Here is a 22,450-nt window from a genome sequence, read left to right as displayed (position 1 = left end):
AAAAAAGCACCCTCCAGGCCAAAGCCCAGCTGATTAGTCCAACTCATACAGTCTGCATGCTGAAGGGTTGTGTTGTCTCAGTCAAATTCGGGGAGGATGGACATGGATGTTTCTATGGTGTATTTATTATGTGTCTGACAGATAATGCAGTATCAAAACATGGAAGGCAACTCACTTCATTAGCTACCTCTGAATTCAAGGCTAGTGTTGTCCATCCACTCTAGAGACTTCCAAGCCAGCCAGGGATACATCGTGAGACTTGGTCAAAACAAACAATAGCACACAACTGCTTCTTTACAAAAGTTTTGGGTATAATTAATAATGGTGAGAAACAACATTGTAGTTTATGCAAGTTTCTGAGAAGGGATTCACATTTCTGTGTTTTCATGACATTAAACCAGAACAGGTCACTGGTTACACAAGATGCCCTTCAGAAGCCCCTGTGGTGTTGGGCACCCAGAGAAGACAGTGGAGTCTGAACGTCTCATGCACCCCGCACCCCACCCAACACAAGAATGATAAAAACATTTTAATTAAGAAAACACCTCCTGGGCTGGGGAGATGGCTCAGCGGCTAAGAGCACTGACTGCTCTTCCAGAGGTCCTGAGTTCAAATCCCAGCAACCACATGGTGGCTCACAACCATCTGTAATGGGATCTGATGCCCTCTTCTGGTGGGTCTGAAGACAGCTACAGTGTACTTATATATAATAAATAAATAAATCTTTAAAAAAAAAAAGAAAACACCTCCTGTCTAATCAAAGCCCTCAAGTGTGACTGATCATCTTATTTCTTGAGGCCTGGGGAATCTCTGAGGCCAGCCTTTCAACAGTTTCTGGGGACTTGCAAATGTGTTCTACACTTGTCAATGATTAAACAACTACTTAGTATGAGGATTAAGGACTGTTTGCCTGTAGTAAAACACTTGAACTTGCAAGGCTCAGCATCCCATTCCCCCACCTTTTCTGGAAGTGCTTACAAGAATGTTAAACCACATTCTTCTCTGAAATCAGGATCAAAGGCCTGAGGTTGAACTGAGCACACACATGCCTTGCTTAGTCATACACAAGGGCTGTCTGGAGTCGGCCTGAGCTGACATGAAATGAGCTTCAGCGACAAAATGCAGTCCCCTGTCTCCAGAGCTGCTGCTGTGGATCTGTAGGGGAACACCTGCAAACAAAATGGACAGCCAGCTTCTCCTTAGAAAGTTTGAGATCATTTTTCTACCTAGCTAAAGAAAGAAAATGTCAATGTTTTTCAACCATTGTGAAACAACACTATTATACCCACTTAATAACTGGCTCGGTGGCAGTGTGTCTGCATTATTGTAGTACCACAATTGTCCATCTCTAAAACTCATCAAAATCCCTAGCTAGAATTCTATTCCATTGGCCAACACTTTCCCACAGTTCCTCCTAAACCCCCAACCACTGTTCTGTTCTGTGCTTCTGTGAACATAGATTCCTTCTCTAAGTGGAACCACACAATATTTGTGTGGCTGTGGTTATTTTCCACTCAGCGTAATGCCCTTGAGGTCCATCCATCCTGTAGTGTGTGTCAGACTTGGCTTCCCTTTCAGGGAATAATTTCTCCTGTACGTCCATTTCACATTCACATGATGATGGGTGCATCTCTGGGTCACCTCCACCTTTTGTAGATTTGTGAATGGAATTACTGTAGGCAGTTGGAACTCACACAAGTAGCATCTTACGGTGTTTGGAAGCCCGCCTCTTCTCCCCAGTCTCCTCCCCCATGTACTGTTACTGTAGCTGAGTCAACCACCTGGTGTAAAGATCATTTGTGCACACACCCCCTCCCCCTGACCCCCTTTACTAAACTTTACCCTTTCTTCCTTGGCTGGACTTTGTCCAGCCAGGATTATTTATAAACCATTCAAAGCTCATTAATAAACCACAGCACCCAGCAAGCCACCTTTTCACTCTGTCCCTACTGGAAAGCACTGGGAAGAGCTGCACCGGATAGACATGAATGAGGACAAAGACAAGAGAGACTCTATCCAGATGAGTATGAAGGGATGCCGGACGAATAACGGGTTTGTCCAAAATGAAGACATCCAGGAGCAGGACCCAGACTCCAGGGACACTCCACAGTCCAACGCTGTTAGTATCCCTGCTCCAGAGGAGCCTCAACTAAAGGTGGTGCGGCCCTATGCAGGGATGCCCAAGGAGGTGCTGTTCCAGTTCTCTGGCCAGGCTCGCTACCGGGTGCCTCGGGAGATCCTCTTCTGGCTCACCGTGGTCTCCGTGTTCCTGCTCATCGGAGCCACCATAGCCATCATCATCATCTCTCCAAAATGCCTTGACTGGTGGCAGGCAGGTCCCATGTACCAGATCTACCCGAGGTCTTTTAAGGACAGTGACAAGGATGGGAATGGAGACCTGAAAGGTGGGTGTTCGGCGCTTAGGACCAGTGGAGGGTGGTTTGTGGGCCAACTCCCAGCTTCCTGGAAACCACTTTGTGCCTGGCTTGTGTGGTAAACACATTCCAGGATGGCTGGCACCCGTTCCCCTGGGAGTTCATTCAAGCACCACTCAGCAGAAGCCCGCAAGCCTTGCTCCTGATGCAAGGCTCTTTGCTGAAGGATTCAGAACCAAGGGGTTGTTTAATCTCTTGCCCACTAAACCCACGCACATATTCATTCACCCATCAATCCTAAAATCTGATTTTGTGGCTCCGTGTTTCATCTGAGACTGGCTCTCTGGGGACAGGCACAGTGTGTTCTTTAGCTGAGAGTTTATTAATAAATACATCGTGTTATACAAATGTCTGCAGAAGGGATGACTGTCTTCAAGTTTCAATCCTGAGAGATAAGAGAAGGCTAAAGGCTCACCAGTTGTTGCCTAATAAAGGGTTCTCCACAGCGGCAGCCATATTGATAGAAAAATAGAACCAAACGTTTGGATTTTTTTTAAATTAAGCTAAAAGTTCTGTATGTCATTTCTTATCCTTATAAGTGGATTATAATATATGTTCCATCAGCCATATTAAGATTGAAACTGTGCTAGACAGTGGGTGTAAACTAGATTGGCTCATGAGTCACCATGGTTTAGGACACAAGAGAGCTGGGTGCTGTCCCTCTGGCTTGTAATGCTAGCCCTGAGGAGGCTGAGGAAGATTGCCAGGGCTAAAATCAAAACAGAAAGTGGGGAGGGGGAGAGAGAGAAGGAGGGAGGAGGGGAGACAGAGACACACAGAATTATAAAAAGGGAGTGCAGTGAGAAGAAATAAACTAGGAAGGAAATTCTTTTCTTGCAATGATTATTTGTTTGAAGGAAAAACCAAGATGGTGTGGTAGAGTGAGTTTGTCTTTAAAATGTCATATGTTCAAAGCCCCCAGACTTCCTTAATGAAAGGCTTCTTTGTTTTGTACTCTGTCCTGTTTGTCCCCCTCCCACCCCTGACTTTTTCTCCACACTCTCCGTCTGGGGTGGATCCCCAGCTTTGCCCTGTGAGACAAGTTTCAGCAGCCTTTCCACTCTTAAAAATAGTTTCTCCATCTTCACTATCTGGAGAACTATGTATCTGTCCCCAGGGGCACGACTCAGAGCTGCCACCTTCTTGAGGCTTTATCTTTCACCTTCATCATGGTCCCTTGCTGCTTTGGACGTTATGCCCCTTGGCACTGCCTGCAAGCTCCTGTTTCCCCTCCTACTCAGCAAATGTTGGCAACCTCGGATTTGACAATCCAGAACCAGGGACACACTTCTGCCTCCTGGGCCTGCCTCCAGCTCGCTCCTAAGTGGCTTCCAAGTCCCCACAGACATGCAGTTTCTAGTCAGCTCTGTGTGTCTTCTGTTTTACCTTTGGAAACAGTCGCTTCCTGATATCCAGTAGGTACTGTTCCTCAAGTTCAAGGATTCTGTTATTCTGAAGAAATTGCCCCATGTTTGGTTTTAGTGTTGCCTTCTGTCTCTCCAAAGATGGGACTAGGGTCCCTCAGTCCCTTGGTGGTATGTCGTTCCCGACCCCCAGCTGCCCCAGTCTTCTCCCTTCCTTATGCTGGAGTAGCCACTCTGCTCCAGGGAACCCTGCGTCCTCAGTCCTGTGCTTGCTTGGGGTGTAAGTGGAAATATTTCTGCCGCCAGCTGTCGCCCTGAAATGCTGTAGCCAACTGGAAGGCAGCACAGCAAGCACCTGCTACAGCAGGATGGGCATATCCAGGTGCTCAGTCTCCATTCTCAACAGGGCAGCTAGGTCCTGCTGAGTGACAGAGAAACGCAGAGACTGATTCCACAGGGCCCCAGTCAGGGTTCTTGATGGGAGGCGTAGGCTGGAATAAAAGGGAAGAGAAATGCACAGCAAAGCAGTCCTGGCCAAGGTGTGGCCATCTCTCGTAGATGCCTCACTCTCCAGCTCTGGTCATCCCGGTGCTCTGCCGAGGTGCTGAGAGCTGTGAGAAATCTCTTTCCCGGAGATAAGCTCCTCCTCTGGCTGGCACCAGGCTTCAGGCTTTTTCCTCTCCCAGCAGGAGATTCTGGGGGGAAAATTCTAATCCCTGAGGGGCATCTGTTTCAATAGTCTGAAAACCAAAGAGCGTCTCTAAATGTCTCCCCTTCTGCCAGGATGCTGTTGCCAGGGTCAGGAGACTTTGTGCTTTGGTCTTCTTGACCTTCTGCTTGTTTAGATGAGGCATGCTTTAGGTAGGCTCGTGGAAACACAGAGAAAAATACTGGCTCAAGGCTTCGAATCTGCATTTAGGACCACGGTCTAGAAGCCACAGCAGGCAATCGTCCTACAGGGTTCCACATACAGAGCTTAACTTCCATTGGTCCCTCTGACAAGCCAAGAATCTCTTGTGTGTGAACTTCTGCCTTTCTACATAAGTGAACGAGGACCGCTTGCTGTAAAGACAGCTTGAGAGAACACGGAACCTGGCAAATACTGGCACATACCTGCCCTCTATCTTGGCCTTATAGTCCTGCCTGATCCCTGTGTTCCGGATAATAGTTCTTGCTGTCTGCTCAGTTACTTATTCATTTACTGTGCCGAAGCCCACTTACCCCAGGACACTGCATCCCACCTCCCCACTGCATCCTCTGCCCCAGACGTCAGAGCTAACACACTGCTCCAGAAAGCACGGCACGCAGCTCTTCCCCAGACCAGGAACAGTTCCATCCCGATCTCCTTATATTACTATAGCAGCACTGTGCAAAGTTATTTTTCCCAAGGTGAAACTGATTTTAATAATATATTTTGTTTAATGCATTTTTTTCTATATTGGTAGATCAACATAAGATACTATTGACATATTTCTCTTTATACCGGGTGTTAGAAGTCTGGTATGTGCCTTCCCCTCCAGCATATCAACCCAGACGAGACAGTGCAGCTGCCCAATGGTCACATGTGGCAAGTTGCCTTGGGACGGGCCAGTGCTTTGCAGACTTTAACCCTAATCCCAGCGCTCAGGAGGCAGAAGCAGGTGGATCGTTAGGAGTTCAAGGCCAGCCTGATACTCGGTGATGCAGAAGAAAAGTATGCAAAAGCGCACATCACAGGGCTGTAAAGGAAGCCCTAAAGCTGCCTGTGTCTCTAGTTTCCACCCCTTTATCCCCTTTCCTCTTTCCATAGTGGATATGTGAATTCAACTTTCTGAGGGTTGAAAAATTATTTTACTAAACAAACAAACAAACAATGTGCTATTCCTTTGAGGCAGTGGTTGTGAGAGGCAGGCTGGCTTGCTTTCTAGCCACTCATGCATTTACTTACCCCCCTCCCACCTTATTTTCTTTTTATTGCTTCAAATAGAAAAACGAAGCGGCGTTTGCTCATGGCCTTGGCTCTTCCTTAGGTATCCAAGAGAAGCTGGACTACATCACTGCTTTAAATATAAAGACCATTTGGATCACTTCCTTTTATAAATCACCTTTGAAAGATTTTAGATATGCTGTTGAAGATTTCAAAGAAATTGACCCTATTTTCGGAACAATGAAAGATTTTGAGAATTTGGTTGCTGCGGTCCATGACAAAGGTAAACAGAGCGGGGGTCGTGGGGGGGGGACAGGAAAGCAGGCAGAGAGTGGCCTCCCGTACACAAGCACCCATCTCCTCCTTCACTGACATTCTCTAATCCAATCTGTTCCTAACGTTTGATATGTTTTAACTCATTAGGTTTAAAATTAATAATTGACTTCATACCAAACCACACCAGTGACAAACATCCTTGGTTCCAATCGAGTAGGACACGGAGCGGGAAATACACTGATTATTACATCTGGCACAACTGTACCCACGCCAACGGTGTAACCACCCCTCCCAACAACTGGGTAAGGACAGCCGATGGGCAGACAGCTCTGGACTCACTGAACTGGAGAGGTGTGAAGCCCTTTAGGTCAGAAAGCATCGAAGGAATTAGTTTAGAAATAGACAATGTTAGATAGACAAAAACCCAAATGGCTTCTAGGTTTCCGACTTCATTGTTGAGCTGTACATGGTCCTCTCTCACTAGCGCTTCCATCCCTTCTGGCTTCCCTTCCCACCTCATCCAGCACAGGTTGTGGGATTTCCTGGACTAAGGTAGGAAAATAACATCCTTTTTTCCCTACTATCTTTTAGCACTCTCCAGAGCCCTGTGCCTCTTTGACTTTTTGACCTTCCTGCTGGACAATATCATAAACAAACACAGTCATTCATCACTTTCCCTCCACGACCTTCGATACCTGAGCCTCTGGGCACATCCTGTGGTCACCATCCCCACCTGAACTGAGCCACTTCCTTGTTATGGGAGGTTGACTGAGTCCAGGTGATCAGCATGGCCTCATTCTCCTCCGACTCCCTGTTGCCTCCTTCCCACCCCAGCATCCTTAGCAGCGAACACGACTCAGAGATGGAAAAAGCCGTCCTTCCTCCTTGCTCCTTCTGTAAGAGATTCTGTCCTTTCTAAGTGGCCAGACTTAGCAAATAAGAACCCAAGGCATTAATGTAAAATATTGTATGAGACAGGTTCTAAATCTGTGTGTTTAACCTACTGCAAATACTACATATTCTCATATATATATATATATGAAAAGCATTTGCAAAGGGACTGAATTAGCTGCAGACCATTAGCTGGTCATTAATCCTGAAAATATATAGTGTTATATTGTAGCTACAATTTATCACTTAGATTGTGTTAGGTAGTAAAATTAATACAGAGATTATGTGAAACACAAAAGACAATGTGTGAGAGTTACAGGCAAATACTCCATTTTTATGGACACTTGAGCACCTGCTGATCCAATCCCCGCCGTGATTCTAAGGGATGGCTCTACTAGGATGCCCTGCGCTGGCCCTGAAGCTCAGATTTGCTAGGCACTCTATAGCCCACCAGGCAAGGCTGGCCTGTCTCAGGTCTGTTTCTCGCCTGCGCTCATCCGAGTCATTTATTCTAGATTCTCTTGTCCCACGGGAGCCTCCCCTCCTCCACCCCGACCTCTGCTGGTTCTTGGACAGCAGCTTCCCACCTAAGCACACTCATGCTTCATGACCACATGACCTCCCTCTCTGACTGCTCATCCACCTTGCTCAGGGCACCATCAGGCTGTGGCGCATGGCTTACTCTTTAACACCCCTCTCCACACCACTCCTTGTTAAATTGCCACTAGCAAACATTTACTGTGTGCGGGCCGTCTGTTAAGGGTCTTACGTTCCTTAATCCATCCAGTCTATTCCCCCTTGCAGCTCTATGAATCTTTAGTTCCTGTCTTGCAGAGTGAAGTCACAGAGCTTGTGACTAAGGGCTGGGTATAGTCAATGCGCCCACACAGTCGGTTCTTAAATCTTACCGGCCACACCGAGAACAGCACACAGCAGCTGTTTCCTCTGCCGCCACTTTTCCTGTTCTTCTGTCAGCTTCTGCTTGTGGGCAGAGTTGATTTCCTAATGTAAAATGTCAACCAGAACCCGGAGAGGTGGCTCGGCAGTTAAGAGCTCTGGCCGCTCTTCCAGAGGACCCGGGTTCAGTTCCTAGTTGCACTGGGTATGTACGCTACACTGGGTAGCCTACAGCTGCCTGGAACTCTGGCCCCCTATAGGGTATCTGATGCTGTCTCTAGCTTTCATGGCCACGCACATATGCCATATGTACAAATGAACATATATTCACATAGATAAAAATAACTTGAAAGTTAGCTGTGTGTGATTCTATAGTACTCAGCAATTCAATGAACGACTGGTCCAGTTTTACAGCTGGAAAGATGGCTTGACTGTCACGAGTACCTGAGTCTAATTCCCAGCACCCCATGGTGGCTCACAAGCACACAGCTCCTGTCCCAGAGGATCTGATGCCCTCTTCTGGCTTCTGTGAATACCAGACACACATAGGGTGCACAGACATACAAAACACCCATGTGCATAAAATAAATAAGTTAAAAAATATTCTAAAGAAGCTCATTTTATCCCATGTATGTGGAGTTCTAGATAATAGGAGCTAATCCATAGTCAGAAAGTTGAGGAGCATTATTTTTTATTTGAACTTTTTATTAAATTTATTTATTACTTATGTGGGAGGGGGTGGGAGGGCGGGGAGCTGGCATGGTATACAAGCAGAAGTTGAAGGGCAACGTCTCGGGGTTGGGGATTTAGCTCAGTGGTAGAGCACTTGCCTAGCAAGCTCAAGGCCCTGGGTTCGGTCCTCAGCTCCGGGAAAAAAAAAAAAAAAAAAAAAAAAGGGCAACGTCTCTTTCTACCACATGGCACCTAGGGCTTTGCTTTGCTTATATAATGAATGCTTTTAATAGTTAATTTTCTAGTTTTCTTTTTTTGAAGTTCATGAAAAGCATAAACCTTTCTATAACTGGCTTTCATTACTCATTTTTGGAAAGACCCATTCATGTAGCTTTGGATAGCCATGCTTCACACCGTTTCCTGCTGCATCTTACTGTATGTTGTATGGTTTTATGTAATACATATATGTAATATGTATATGTAATAGGTAGATACTACGTGGTTAACTTACTCACTCTTCAGTTGAACCATTTTCGGCTTTATCATTAATCGTGTCATAAGCATGCTTATCGGCCTATTTTGAGGCTTCTGAGCCAAGTTTTCTTGAGTTAAATAGATGCGAAGCCCCCATGCAGAATGTTGTGCTTTTCTGTTGGTCAAACTGTGGTTTTTGCCATTCAGGTGGATATAAGAATCTCAGTTCGTAACTCTCTGTTTATCTACCGGCTAGTGCTTCTCTAAGGACCACGGTGATTACGTAGCTGTTGATGTTGAACATCTCACACATTGCTTCCCTTGGTGCCATTTCTGTGAAATGTTTCTGGTTTCTTCGATTCTCTTCAGGCTGCTTATCTGTGACAATCTTGTGTTGGTTACACAAAAGTCAGTGCATCATCCCGAGTCATGTCCAGGTGGTCCACACGGTGAACTGGTGAAGCTTTCCTGGAAAGACAGAAGCCACCACTCACTGTGGCCAGTTGCCATGGAAATGTAGCCTCCATGGGATGGGTCTTCCCATTAAAAAGAAAAGGACATCGGTGGAGGAACTCCCTACCACCACATTTCCCCCATGTTTTCCAGTTGCTCTTTATCAAGTCAAGAACAAAAGGCCTGAGATGGAGCCTGAGAAAGTCTCATGTTCAAGGCTGTACTAAGGTAGACTGACCAGAGGCAGGGGACAAGCCAGAGAAACTGACATGCTCTGTCAGAGAGTCCCCTGCTCTGTTCTAGAAAGGGGATATCAGCCATAGTGTCAAACACATCTGAATCCTGGGTGCTTCAAGTCTAGACGTTTGTTTCAGAAGACTAGCAGAGTTTAAGTGGTTGTGTCTAATACAAACTCTTTGGGGACTCGTTTCACAATTCCAGCCTTATGTTCCAAGACCAATGTAGTGTCACGGGCGCTCTCTCTCTTGCTCTTTCTCTCTCCCCCCTCCCTTCCTCCCTCCCTCTTTCCCCTCCCATCTCCATAATCTGCTTCACATACATTAGGAATGTCTGTTCCCTGACTTGGTCCTGTCCTGGGCTTGTGAACACTAGCGGTGTCGCAGTTGTTGGGAATGGCGTCTGTAGGAAAAATACTCTATAACCACTGTCGTGGGGTGTTGGGGTGGAAGTTGGAGTATTGATTTAACTTAACGCTCTCCCTGGAAAGACAGCTCCGCTGATTTATGTACCCACCTTGTGGGGCCAGCATTCTGAGGTCGTGTGTTTGTGGACAAGGCCAGCGTAGGAATGAGTGAGCTAATCTATGCGTTCTTCTGTCTGTTTGCTAGCTGAGCGTGTATGGAAACTCCAGCTGGCAGTTTGATGAAGAACGAAAGCAATGTTATTTTCACCAGTTTTTGAAAGAGCAGCCGGATCTTAATTTCCGAAATCCTGCTGTTCAAGAAGAAATAAAGGTGAGTGTGAACACCCCACAAACCTCTCTACAAGTGGGATCCCGAGTGGTAATTTGAACCACTCTATGTTGACTGAAAGTCTGTGTAGGCAAAATCAAAGCACAGGATTAAATTCTCAGATTACGGTGTCCAATGAAATGCAAGTATTTACAAGTGTTCATGGTTCCTTCCTTCATCTACCTCAGAATACTGTGAGCAGTGGTGGGCACCTGTGCTGGAGGTGTTCTTTGGCTGGTGTGGGGAGGTGGGTGACAACAGGCTTCAGGTTCCTGCGTGTACTGTGGGCCTCTGGCTGAATTGTTTGACTTTCTGGCCTTGGATGTTCAACCTGTGAGACGCAGTGGTTGGTGACATCGTTTCGTTCACTTGGTGAGGTGAGCCCCGCACAGCCCTTCCTTCCATGTTCGCTCTGTAAATACTGCCTTGTTGCTCTGTCCTGAGCATTGAGAAGTTGACAGTCTCGGGGATACCCAGGTGACAATGACACTGCTGCATGCGTGACACTTCAGGTGATGCTGAATGCTCTCTCAGGAAGGGACACTGGCACACCAGGGAGAGCCAGCTCCTCCACAGAAGGGGAAGCTCCTGATGCTGGGCATACGGTAAAAGAGTGCAAGAGAGAGACGGAGTCTGTGATGAGATCCAGGCAGAGAGAGAGAGAGAGAGACAGAGAGAGAGAGAGACAGAGAGAGAGACAGAGAGACAGAGAGACAGAGAAAGAGAGATAGAAAGAGAGAGAGACAGAGACAGAGAGCGAAAGACAAAGAGACAGAAAGACAGAGAGACAGAGACACAGAGAGACAGAGAGACACACAAAGAAACAGAGACAGAGAGACACAGAGAAACAGAGACAGAGACAGAGACAGAGAGGGGAGAGGTAAAAATCCCAAGTTCAATTTAAGAGAATGGGGAATACAGCTCAGGGATGTGTCTGCTAAAAGCCCATCTGTTGGTTACTTGAGATTAGAATTTAACTCTCTGGCCCGTATGTTAACTGTCAGCCTGGTTTGGGAGCTGGTGACACTGAAGGGTGAGGGGTAGGGAGACAGAAGTCAGAGATGCAGGGCTCAGATCTGCAAGGTGCGTGCGAGTCACTGAGGGTCCCTCTGTGGCACTAGGATGGAGGGCTCCCATTGCCACAATAGTGGACTCCCACCAGAGGGATCCCTGCTCTTACTCAGGAGACAGGGCTGTGCTCCCTCTCTCAATGCTGCTTTGGTTGGAGAACAAGGGAATTTAGGGGGGTTGGGTAGTCCTTGGAGGGAAGTGGGTGGGGAAGACAGTACAGGACAGAAAGCTGTGGTCAATTCTAGGTGAAAACCAAGTGTCGGTAAACGCTTGGCTTTATTTCTGATCTTTAATTCTGTTCCGTTCTCCTATACATCCATTTCCATTTCAGGACCTGTGTCTATCCGTTTCTACTTCAGGACCTGTGTCCGGTAAATTATGTCATAAGTTTTGAAATCAAGAAGTGTGATTCTGTCATGTGTGCTGCCACACACCTTTAATCCAGCGCTAGGGAGGCAGAGGCAGGAGGATCTCTGTGAGTTTGAGGTCAGTTTGGTCTACATAGTGAGTTCCAGGACAGGCAGGGTTACAAAGTGAGATACTGTCTAACAAACAGACAGACAGACGACAGACAAATTACTAGCCCAACTTTGTTTTAGAAGTTCTTGACTATCCTGAGGTCTTTGCATTGCCATATGAATTTTTGTAGCAGCATCTTGACTTGTGCAAAGAAGCCTGTTGACTTTTTAATAAAAACAATATCAAATCTGCAGCTCATTTTGAGAAATATTCACACCTTCCTATCAAACATTCCAATTTACATAGCATTCCATTCTTTTTATTTAATTGTTCTCCAATTTAATTCTCCAATGTTTTATAGTTTCAGAAAAAAGGTCCTTGCTTCTATTTTTGCCTCTGCCCTCTCCCTCCCTTCCTCCTTCCCTCCCTCTTTCCTCCCCTCCCCTCTCTCCTTGTCTGTCTTTCTTTCTTCTCTTTCTTTTTTCTTCTCTTTCTTAACTCTTTCTAGTTTCTGCCATTCTAGACAAGTCCTTTACCACTGAGCCATGTCCCATCTTTCCAAATTTCTTTTTGGATATTTGTTCCTGTGGACTCCTTAGGCACAGAGCGTTTTTACATGTATGAGGTTTCAATGACTCACGTGGGAGTCTGTTTCTGAAGCAGGAACTCTTGTTCCAGTGATGGTGGTAGGAGGTAGTGTTAGTCAGCAGACTAAGGGTTACTTTTAATATTAGTGCTGTGGACTCTCCTCTTTTACCAAAGTTCATTTATCTCTCCCTTGCCCCTGCCTGTAACTGTCACTTACTGTGTGACAAGTAGTTTACCTGGCTCTGTTGAAGCATGTAAGCTATCAGAGAATGAGCCTTCAGGAGATGGCACTTCTCGAGAGACACGAGGATTCAGACCTAGGTTTGGGGACTTGAGTTCATCATCGTGACCACAACCCGAGGCCAGATTTGGTTCCTCTCTGTGTGCTTCTCCTGACTGGCAATTAGAACATTCCAGTCAGTTTACCAGATGGATGCCCTTCATCCTTCATGACTGTCTTTACTGACAGGGGCGGCTGTCTGGAAATGTTTAAATAATTCTTGTGTATTTTGACACAAGGTGCTGGCAGATATATTAATGATTCTTTGACTAACTTGGCTGTTCTCTTGCAGGCATCCAGGCAGTGAGATCTGTGAATAGAACTCTTACTAACTAGTCCACCGGAATAAGAGCCCTCCTGTCTGGGTCATTATTACCTTATCCAGAGCTTAAACATTATTTGGAATGCGAGTCAGGAGTCACTATTATGAGTCAATGTGAATGCGGAGGGGCTGAGACTCAAGGCCACAGGAACAGGGTGCTTCTGACCCCTCCTGTTCCTTACCCACAGCACTTATCTGTGCAGGGGAGCTGGGCAGGTTAATCATTTGCAACTTAGGTGGTTAGCAGTGAGGAGGCACCTGGATGGACTTCTTTCAGGTCGCAACTTGAACCTCTGGAGCCTGAACCTAACTTGCCCTGGCTCCCATCAGCTTTCAACTGTTGCCGCCACAACCGACTGCCATGACAGTCTGACACAGGCATCTTCCAGAGTAGAATACTTTGTTTCTTTTCTGTTTGGTCTCTTTCTTTCCCAATGGCTGTCAGAACTCGGCTTGTAGCCTGAACTCGGACTGAGTGCTTTCACCTTGAGAAGTTAGAAGGCTCCAGAGGAGCTGTGACTTGCACACACCAGATAATTGTTTGCCCACTTCTGATACTTTGGTTTCTACTTGTGCACCCCCCCCCCACCATATCCCCTTGATAGATGAGAAAACAGGGCAAGGTACCATGACCAGGGGAATGGCCAGGACATTTAGCCAGGACCCTGGTTGTCTTGCCTCTGTATGGAATCAGAATGATCTTGGACAGTAAACAGGAAGCCTGAGCCCGGGAGGGAGGAGTCCTGGGGAGGAAACCATTCTTAGTGGTTGGGGAGAGCCAAGAGGCTCTCTCAGCTCAACATTAGAACTCATAGCTAAGTGTGGACTCTTGCTCTGACCCCAGAGAGCGCAGGACAGCTGGAGACAAGCATTTAAATTAAAAAAAAAAAAAGTTCTCTTACTACCTGCTTACTACCGTGGCTCATCCATAGTATTTGCATAATATTGTACTTCCGGGTGCCACGCCCTTTGTTCTCCTTATGCATTCCTCTGATGGTGTGTGTATGTGGCAAGCTGGCTGAGGGCTAGGAGATGTGGCCTTGCCTGATGAGGTGTGTGGTGTGCTGGCCATGGGCTAGGAGGTGGCAGGTGGTAGGTAGACAGACGCGTGTTATAGCTGTCAAGGTGTTTTTATTCCAGAGGAGAGACAGATGACAGATCAGAAACATAGCATGATGGTGGCCATGACAGAAAGAAGTGGGCAAACAGATACCCAAGCTGGAAATGGAGTAGGTAAGGTTAGAGCAGTTGCAAGAAGGCAGTGAACGTTGAGTGGTTGGACTGGAGTGAGCCAAGTGAAGTAGCACTGGGGGAAGGGGGAGTTCAAAAGCAGAAAATATTTGTTTTCTGTATTTCTGGGCAGCGGCAGGCAGGCAGTTTTTTGTTCCATTACCTGTAAGCAAGGGTATTGGTTTCCTGTACTTGCTAAACATCTATTTCGACATCCCTTACTGAGATAGATTCCAGAGGCTACTGTCACTTTAAGGAGATACATCTCGTGCCATTAGGTACGAGAGTAGAGCCACTGGGCTGGCGAGATGGCTCAGTGGTTAGGGGCACTGGCTGCTAGTCTAGAGGTCCTGAGTTCAAATCCACACCAACATGGCAGCTCACAGCCATCTGTTACTGTAGTTCCTTGGGATCTGATGCATGGCATGCATACATGCAGACAAAATGCCCATCGACATAAAACACATAAATAAATCTTTTTCAAAAAAGGAGTAGAACCACTGTGTTTCCCAAACTGGGCTATTCAGGTAAATGGTCCCACATCAGCCATCTTAAGAAAAAAAGAAAGGAAAGGAAAAGAAAGGAAAGGAAAGGAAAGGAAAGGAAAGGAAAGGAAAGGAAAGGAAAGAGAAAGGCCTTCGAGGTTTGCTAGATGAGCCTAGGACACAGAGTGAGACCCTGTCACCAAACCAAGCAACCAACCAACCGTCGACCAAATAAGCAGACAGCAGCACGGGGAGGCATCCTTGGATTGGGCGTTTTGAGTGTTGACTCAGTCACTCAGAGTGGTGTTGTTTTAGCAGAGAAAAGGTGCCCAGTGGAAAACCAGGACAGTGAGGTATCGTGTTAGCTAGAGAAGAATCAAGGACACAGTGTACTGTCCCTAGAGTCCCCAAGTCCAGGTCACCACAACCAGGTGGAACCAGGCACTGTGCCCGGGTTTACACCCAATACTGGAAGATTGGATGTAAAAGTGGAAGAGCGAAATCAGAGCGCAGGAGGTTAAGAATTAAAATGGAAAGCCCTCGCCTCATCTAGTTGGGAGAATGAGAATGGGTAACAGAAGGGGCATACCTCCTGAGAGCAAACTCTGGATTATACGGGTCAAACTTCAGCAAGTAAAGTGTCTCTTCTCCGCTAGGTGCGAGCTTTGGTGACCGAGTACTTTCCTAAGCCCTGGCTTTCACCCCCAACGCCCCAAGCAAACCGGTGCACTTAGAAACAACTTTGTTCCGAAACAAAGTAACAAAACTGCCTCCAGGCTTCCAGGACCCTCTTCTCTCCTTCCATTTTGTTCTGTTTTTCCAATTATTTGTGTTTTCTCATGCCTCTAAGTGTCGGTATGTGGGAATGCGCGGGTGACGGCAGGCGCGTGTGAGGGCAGGCGCCTCTGGAGGCCAAGAGGCGCTGGAGCGACCGGCTGCCTGACATGGCGCTGGGAACCCCACTCAGGTCCTCGGCAAGAGCTGTACGTGCTCTTCCCGGCTGAGCCATCTCTCCAGCCCACAGTCCTCATTCTTTTTATTTTTTTTAATCTGCATTTATTTTATGCTGAATTTATTCCCATGTCATGAGTTTTTGTTTCTTCAGTTTCTTCTGGGATATATTTTTCTTTTGTGCAACCTCCTCTTCTGGCTTTGGAACAATCTGTTCCTTCTCAATGTGGCAGGGGGAGCTCGTGGATGGGTTAATCCGGCCATGAGCTCTGTAGGTTCATCAGCGCATCTTAGGTGCCTGTTCACCTGGATGTGTTCAGTGACAGGGAATCTACATCTAAACCCTTCAGTTCGGCAGCACTCTCTGCATTTTAAAGCATGTGCAGCAAAAATTCAGCACTCTTCTTTTGGCCACCGTCCCTGTGTCCAGCCCCACCGTTCGGCCGTTGCGCACCTACTGCCTCCACATGGCTTCTTTAAAGTGACATTCTTCAGATACTTGGTGGCTTTGCGGATATGCATACCCTGAATGGCCTGGGCAGTTTCCCGGGTGTTCTTAAAGTGAACAGGGAGGTTTGAACCTCTTGATTTCCATGATTTTGTGGGGTTTTCTGGGTCAAGCGAGTAGTAAACCATTTTCACAGGTCACCTCTGGCCGCTTACAGGAAGAGCCACATTTCTCATTCTTTAATGGCTACTATTTAGCCATGCTGGGATCCTGAAGTGAATGACTAGCTCAGGTAGAAAGTAAGCAGTTTGACTGTAGAAAATCAGAGCGGGCTCACGCTCGCCCACACCTTGTCAGAAGTAGTGTTGTGCTTCTTGGGTGTTTGTGCTCTGACTAGACTGATGTTCATATTTGTAAGACAAAGCACCACCTGGGGCTCCCCCTGTCCACAAACCAGTGGCCTTTGTGTGCCCAGCAGGTTTGGTGTGTGTGGTGTCTCTCTGTTGAGCTCCCCAACCCAAGCGCCAGCCGACTGCAGTCACTCCCAGCTCTCTGTGCTCTGAGTCTGTAGATTGGTGAAGCCCAGCACACACTGAACTTCATTGTTTGACCTGCTCTCCTTCAAAGAAGCGTTGTCTACTTTTGCCACCATTATCTACCCGTCAAGTCATCTTTAACCAGTCTCCCTTTCTCTCTCTGTGAATTTGCTTATTGTGAACATTTTGCATAAAGGAAATTATTCAATCTTTATTCCTTGCATTTAGCAAAATGCTTCTTCCGATTTGTGTATGTCCCAGCATGCACCAGCATGTCCGTCTCTGTGGCCAGGTAATATTCGTCCTATGATGGAAATACATCAGGGTGGTGTCCCCTAGCCGTCCTGCTAGAACATTCAAAGGTCTTGTTTTGATGCACGGATTCATCTCTTTTGGGTGTGTATCTAGGTGTGGAATTGATAGTCTTAGGTTAACTTTATGTTCTTCTTGAAACCTTCTAGGACTTTCCACCCACCCTTCCCAGTCCTGAGATTTCTCCCTTAACGTAAAAGCTAGATGTGACAAGTTCAACTTCCTCGGGTGTGCTATTCCCACCCCACCCCGTTTTTTTCAATTGCCCAGGAAATCTGACTGCATCCTCTGCTGTTCTCTGCCTGGAATGTTCTTTGCAGGCTGAGCACCCTGTACTGAGAGAACCAGTTATGGACTTAGACTGTGAGGGTGTGCTTTGTGTATGGAGTTTCCTATTTTCTGACGGTCCCTCTGTTAACGTCTCAGCTATAGTTTGTAACTACAAACTATATGTAACCAAGTGTTTTTCTTCTTTATATTCAGGAAATAATAAAGTTCTGGCTCTCAAAGGGTGTTGATGGGTTTAGTTTCGATGCAGTTAAATTTCTTCTGGAAGCAAAGGACCTGAGAAATGAAATCCAAGTAAATACATCCCAAATTCCGGTAAAGTCTTATTTTAAACTTTTCTTCCCTTTGTCTTGTCTGAAAAATGTTATCAGAGTGTTTTCTGATTTTAAATTTTGTTATCTAACAATTATGGATGCTGGTCTGTGTGTGGGTCTGTGCACATGCCTATAGAAGCTTGGAGAGGGTGTGGGGTTCCCCCTCCGGCTAACTGGATGGGTACCAGGAACCAAGCACGTCCTCCACGAGAGCTGTGAGCAGTCTCTACCCTGAGCGCTCTCTCCAGCCCCGTGTTCTCTGTTTTAGTCTAAGATGCCAGTTACAAGGGTGAGCTTGTCTGCCTGCAGGAAGTGCTTACACGTATCTGCCTGCAGGATGTGCTTACACGTATCTGCCTGCAGGAAGTGCTTACAAGTATTTCTAATGCTTGCATCTGGGGACTCGTTCCCCTGGTTCTTTACAGAATCGAGGATCGATTCAGAATCTTTCTTCAGTGAGGGTGTTCAGGACACAATATGGACTGACAAAGTTTTCTTGCTGATATGGTTTTTCTTACATTTCACTTGGGTTCAAAGGTAGAGGCCTCAATTTCTTGGGACTTTTCTAGGTAATCAAGACCACAGTCAGAGCAGAAGGGAATTAGCACTGAGTATTACCGTGTTTCATCTAAGTCTCTCAACACAGGGACAAGAGAGGCTTCACCATTTCCATTCAATGAGCCTCTGGATTCGGGGTTACAGAATCCCAAACCAAGCCCAACTCATGGACTAAGTGTGCACTTTGAGGCTCTACACTATATTCTCACCCACCTTGTGACAGAGGGAGTTCACAAGTCACCTATTCCTCCAGTTGACCACTCTTCTAGTCACCCTAGTTCCTCTGGCCAAGTAGATAGTAGTTCTTAGACACACTCCACTCCAAAATGTGTGTCACAGTGTAGGTTTAGTGGGGTCCCAAGTGCGCTCTGCCACCGGATTTGCTTGACCACGCTTAACTCACGTAGTTGCCGGGCGGGTGTTAGCTGTACACCGCTCTGGGGTGGGGAAGCATAGTCTGAGCGTGGGATACAGCTGGAGCTGGCTCGGGGGTCCCAGGCCTGCAAGGAAGCCGGCCGTCAGGTTCTCAGGCTCTCGGGCATCCAGGAGCCACTGGAAGAGCCTCAGAAGAGCTGAGAATGGAATGGGGCCCTGCGGGGCTGGATCTAGCCTGGGACCAAGGGGAAAAGGGTTTGGGGGCTCCAGCTGGCCCCTAGGGGAAGAGTCCTTGGCTTGGCAGTGGCAGGCTTGAGCTTGGTGGCTTCTGCAGCTGGGAGTGTGGGAGGCTTTCTTCTGAAGATTAGACAGCAGCTCCGTAGGCAAAGACCTCTGTGGCCCCTCATGGTGGATCCTGATAAAGAGACACAGTCTGTGGTTTTAAGGCATTTATTGTTATAGAGGAAAGTGGATGAGTAAAATTGTACCCCACTTCTCAGAGTGGGTCTGAGATTAAATACCTTTTGCAGGGAGGAGTGTCTGGGAAGGACAGTTCATTGGCTAAGTCTCCAGGCCTTTAGGAACCTCATTATAATGGAGGTCTATCTATGGAGAGCCTATGTGACTGTGGTCATGTCCTCTACCTGTGGAGGGGCTTGGGGCGTTGACCTCATGTAACTGATGGTCACAACTCTATGGATGGCTATACTTGCGACCCTCCTGGTTTCTTGGGAGTCAGGTGAAATGCCAACCGTCCTTTTCAGGGTCACAGGGGTTCAAGCCTCCTCAACCAGAAACCAGGGTGCCTTTCACTGTCCCATATCATGGGCTAGAATATTACATTAACCAAATGACAGCAGCAGGCAGCAGTCCCAGTGAATCTTCGCAGCACATTGTGTGCTTGAAGAAAATCTAAAATTGCTATGTATGGTGGATGCTCTTAACGGAGCCAGATAAGGAAAACTAACTCCACAGGGCATTTTATTAGCAGGCTTCTACCTTTTGTCCTGAGCCAAGGTATGTGTTCTTATCTCTCATTAATCAGCTACCTATCCACTTTCCTCCCTACCTACCTAATTAAAGAGCAGTTGATTATAAGATGACATCATTAAGCAAAGGTTATAATTAAGCCCATCATCATCATCATCATCGTTGTTGTTGTCATTATTAATATTATTGTCATTATTATAATTTTTGCTCACAACTTCTGGTAAGGCAGAAAAATGAAGACAACAGGCAGGAGGCTGGAGAGATGGCTCAGAGGTTAAGAGCACTGACTGCTCTTCCAGAGGACCTGATTCAATTCCCAGCACCCACATGGTGGCTCACAACCATCTATAATGGGATCTGATGCCCTCTTCTGGCCTGCAGGTGTATGCAGTTAAAACATTCATACACATAAAATAAATCTTAAAAAAAAAAAAAAAAGACAACAGGCAGTATTATTAGCTGGTTTTCTCAAAGAGCACTAGTTGTCTCTCTGAGAGTTCTTGAAGCCACCTTACTGATTGTAATATACTATGATGTAAGCATCTCTGCGAGGTGATTCTAGGAAAACCCCAGGTTAAAACACCTTCCTCCCCATCAGACCCTCTGTCTTCATAGGTGAAGCTCACCTATTCTAAAAGAGCTCACTGAACAGGCCATGTGTCAGGTTGGGATGGCTCAGCCAGTCCACGTCCATCCCAAGACCTTAGCTCATGTGAATCTTTTGACTCTTCCAGTCCTGGGTCAGTGTAGGAACGACGACCAGGAACAACTGATCGGTTGATCGATTGGTCACTGGAATCCTGCAGCGGCCTAACAGTAATTCTGAAGGACAGAGACAGCATGGAAACAAAGTTAAATGCTGACATCCCATAAGCAGATGTGGTACAGATAGGCAGCAAGCTCTCCCTTCATCAAGAATGTCTGAAGCATTTGTGCAGTTATATTTACAGGGATTTTGTAATTATTTTGGTCTACGGTAAAATTTTGTTTGCTAAAATGGGTGAGAGAAACAGTTACTGTCCACTAGACTTTTTTTTTTAAATAATTTATTTCTCTTTATTTTCTGTCCATTGGTGTTTTGCTTGCCTGTATGTTGTGAGGGTGTCAGATCTTGGAGTTACAGACAGTTGTGAGCTGCCATGTGGGTGCTGGGAATTGAACCTGGGTCCTCTGGATGAATAGTCAGTGCTCTTAACTGCTGACTCATCCCTCCAGACCCTGCTCACTAGTTTTTTTTTTTTCAAGTTACCCATATAAGAAGTAATGCAATATTAAGGATTGTGAGTATCTGTCACTCACAAGCCCCTTGTGCACCAAAGCTTCCAGGACCATCATTGAGCAAGTATCTCCTTAGGTCAAGTCGTCTGCAAAGACATGGAACAGGGTCGGGGTGAAATGATCCTAATATCATGCTGTCCTGCTTTCCCCAGGACACAGTGACCCGCTACTCAGAACTGTACCACGACTTCACCACTACCCAGGTGGGAATGCATGACCTTGTCCGGGACTTCCGGCAGACCATGAACCAGTTCAGCCGGGAGCCTGGCAGATACCGGTAACCATAGGCCCGACTTATATTATAAAAAGGCCTGCATAACTACAATTGTATTTTATTATTGTTTTGTGTGTATGTATGCAAAATGTGTGTGTGTAACGGCATGTGTGTCATGGTGCACACGTGGAGGTCACAGAGTAACCTTGTGGTTCTCCATCTCTACCTCTGTGTGAATTTTGTACCCGTGAGTGTGGTGCCTTCATAGGTGAGAAGAGGGTGCTGATTCCCCGGAGGAGTTACAGGTCGTTGGGTCACCTGGCATGGGTGCTGGGACGTGAACTTGAATCCTCTTCAGGAGCGCTTTGAATTTGTATTTCTCCAGCCCCATGAGCTGTTATTTTCATCGATATTGCTGGGATTATGTTTCTTGGATAGTGTGGGCTCAAACATTCCAACTGGATTGTTGACAGATCCCTGTGGTTAGCACAGCTTCGAGATCAAGGAGTCCTGCTCTGTAGCTTGGTGACCTTGGGGTTGTCTGTTAGCAGGAATGGGTTTTCTCACAAACAATGGTAACGAGACTTAGAGAACTATTGTGAGAACAGATGAGATAATATATGTAAATCCCTTATGATAGTATCTGGCATGTAAGAAACACGGTGAAGTTCTAAGTTAAGATCCCTAATATGAAAATCTAAAGATTCTGGGGACATTTTGAATTTCTCACTTTGGAGTAGGGTCTCTGAGCCAGTAAAGCTCTATAGAGCTATTCTAAGAATGCAAAATTTTACAAAATTTGAGATCTGTCTAGTCTTAAGAGCCCTGGATAAAGGGTATACCTTGTATCACTAGGTAGCTAGCCTGACAGACTTGTGAGAGCAGCTAAGAATCCCTTGGAGAAGGACTGGACCCTGAGAGTAATGACAGGCGGGAGTGACTCACCACAGACCGACTGTGGTACTCAGGGGACACAGGCAGATCTCTGAGACTGAGGCCAACCCCGTCTACAGAGAGGGTTCCAGGACAGCCAGGGTAACAGAGAAACTGTCTGAGAAGGAGGGGGAGGAGGAGGAAGAGAAGGAAGAGGAGGAGGAAGAGAAGGAAGAGGAGGAGGAAGAGAAGGAAAAGGAGGAGGAAGAGGAGGAAGAGGAGGAGGAAGAGGAGGAAGAGGAGGAGGAGGAGGAAGAGGAGGAGGAGGAGGAGGAGGAGGAAGAGGAGGAGGAGGAGGAGGAAGAGGAGGAGGAGGACTGGGCTTTCCATCAGTGTGCCACCTCAGCCAGCGAATGCAGCACTGATGGGGACAGTTCAGGTGACTTAATCATTCTCAGTGTATTTTAGAGTGGGTGTCAATAACGAGGAGAAACCTTGTTACTGAAGGTAGAGACTCGAAGTTCTAAGTAGTTTGATGG

The 22,450-nt window shown here is 46.6% G+C and overlaps 1 protein-coding gene across 2 annotated transcripts in view; it reads left to right on the top strand.

The window, feature by feature from the left end:
- Nucleotides 1-22,450, top strand: part of Slc3a1 (solute carrier family 3 member 1) — a 35,659-nt gene continuing 13,209 nt past the window's right edge. The window contains exons 1-6 of one of the 2 annotated variants that reach the window (XM_063261585.1): nucleotides 1-2,405; nucleotides 5,809-5,988; nucleotides 6,129-6,283; nucleotides 10,217-10,342; nucleotides 17,505-17,624; nucleotides 20,977-21,101. In XM_063261585.1, the coding sequence (XP_063117655.1) occupies nucleotides 1,985-2,405; nucleotides 5,809-5,988; nucleotides 6,129-6,283; nucleotides 10,217-10,342; nucleotides 17,505-17,624; nucleotides 20,977-21,101 (1,127 nt within the window). In that variant the 5' untranslated portion in view covers nucleotides 1-1,984. 2 annotated transcript variants of the gene reach the window in all.

This window comes from Rattus norvegicus, chromosome 6 (assembly GCF_036323735.1).
Source record: "Rattus norvegicus strain BN/NHsdMcwi chromosome 6, GRCr8, whole genome shotgun sequence".
Taxonomy (NCBI): Eukaryota; Metazoa; Chordata; class Mammalia; order Rodentia; family Muridae; genus Rattus; species Rattus norvegicus.
The sequence above is the reverse complement of the archived record's forward strand: the minus strand, read 5'-3'. Positions and strand labels throughout refer to the sequence as shown.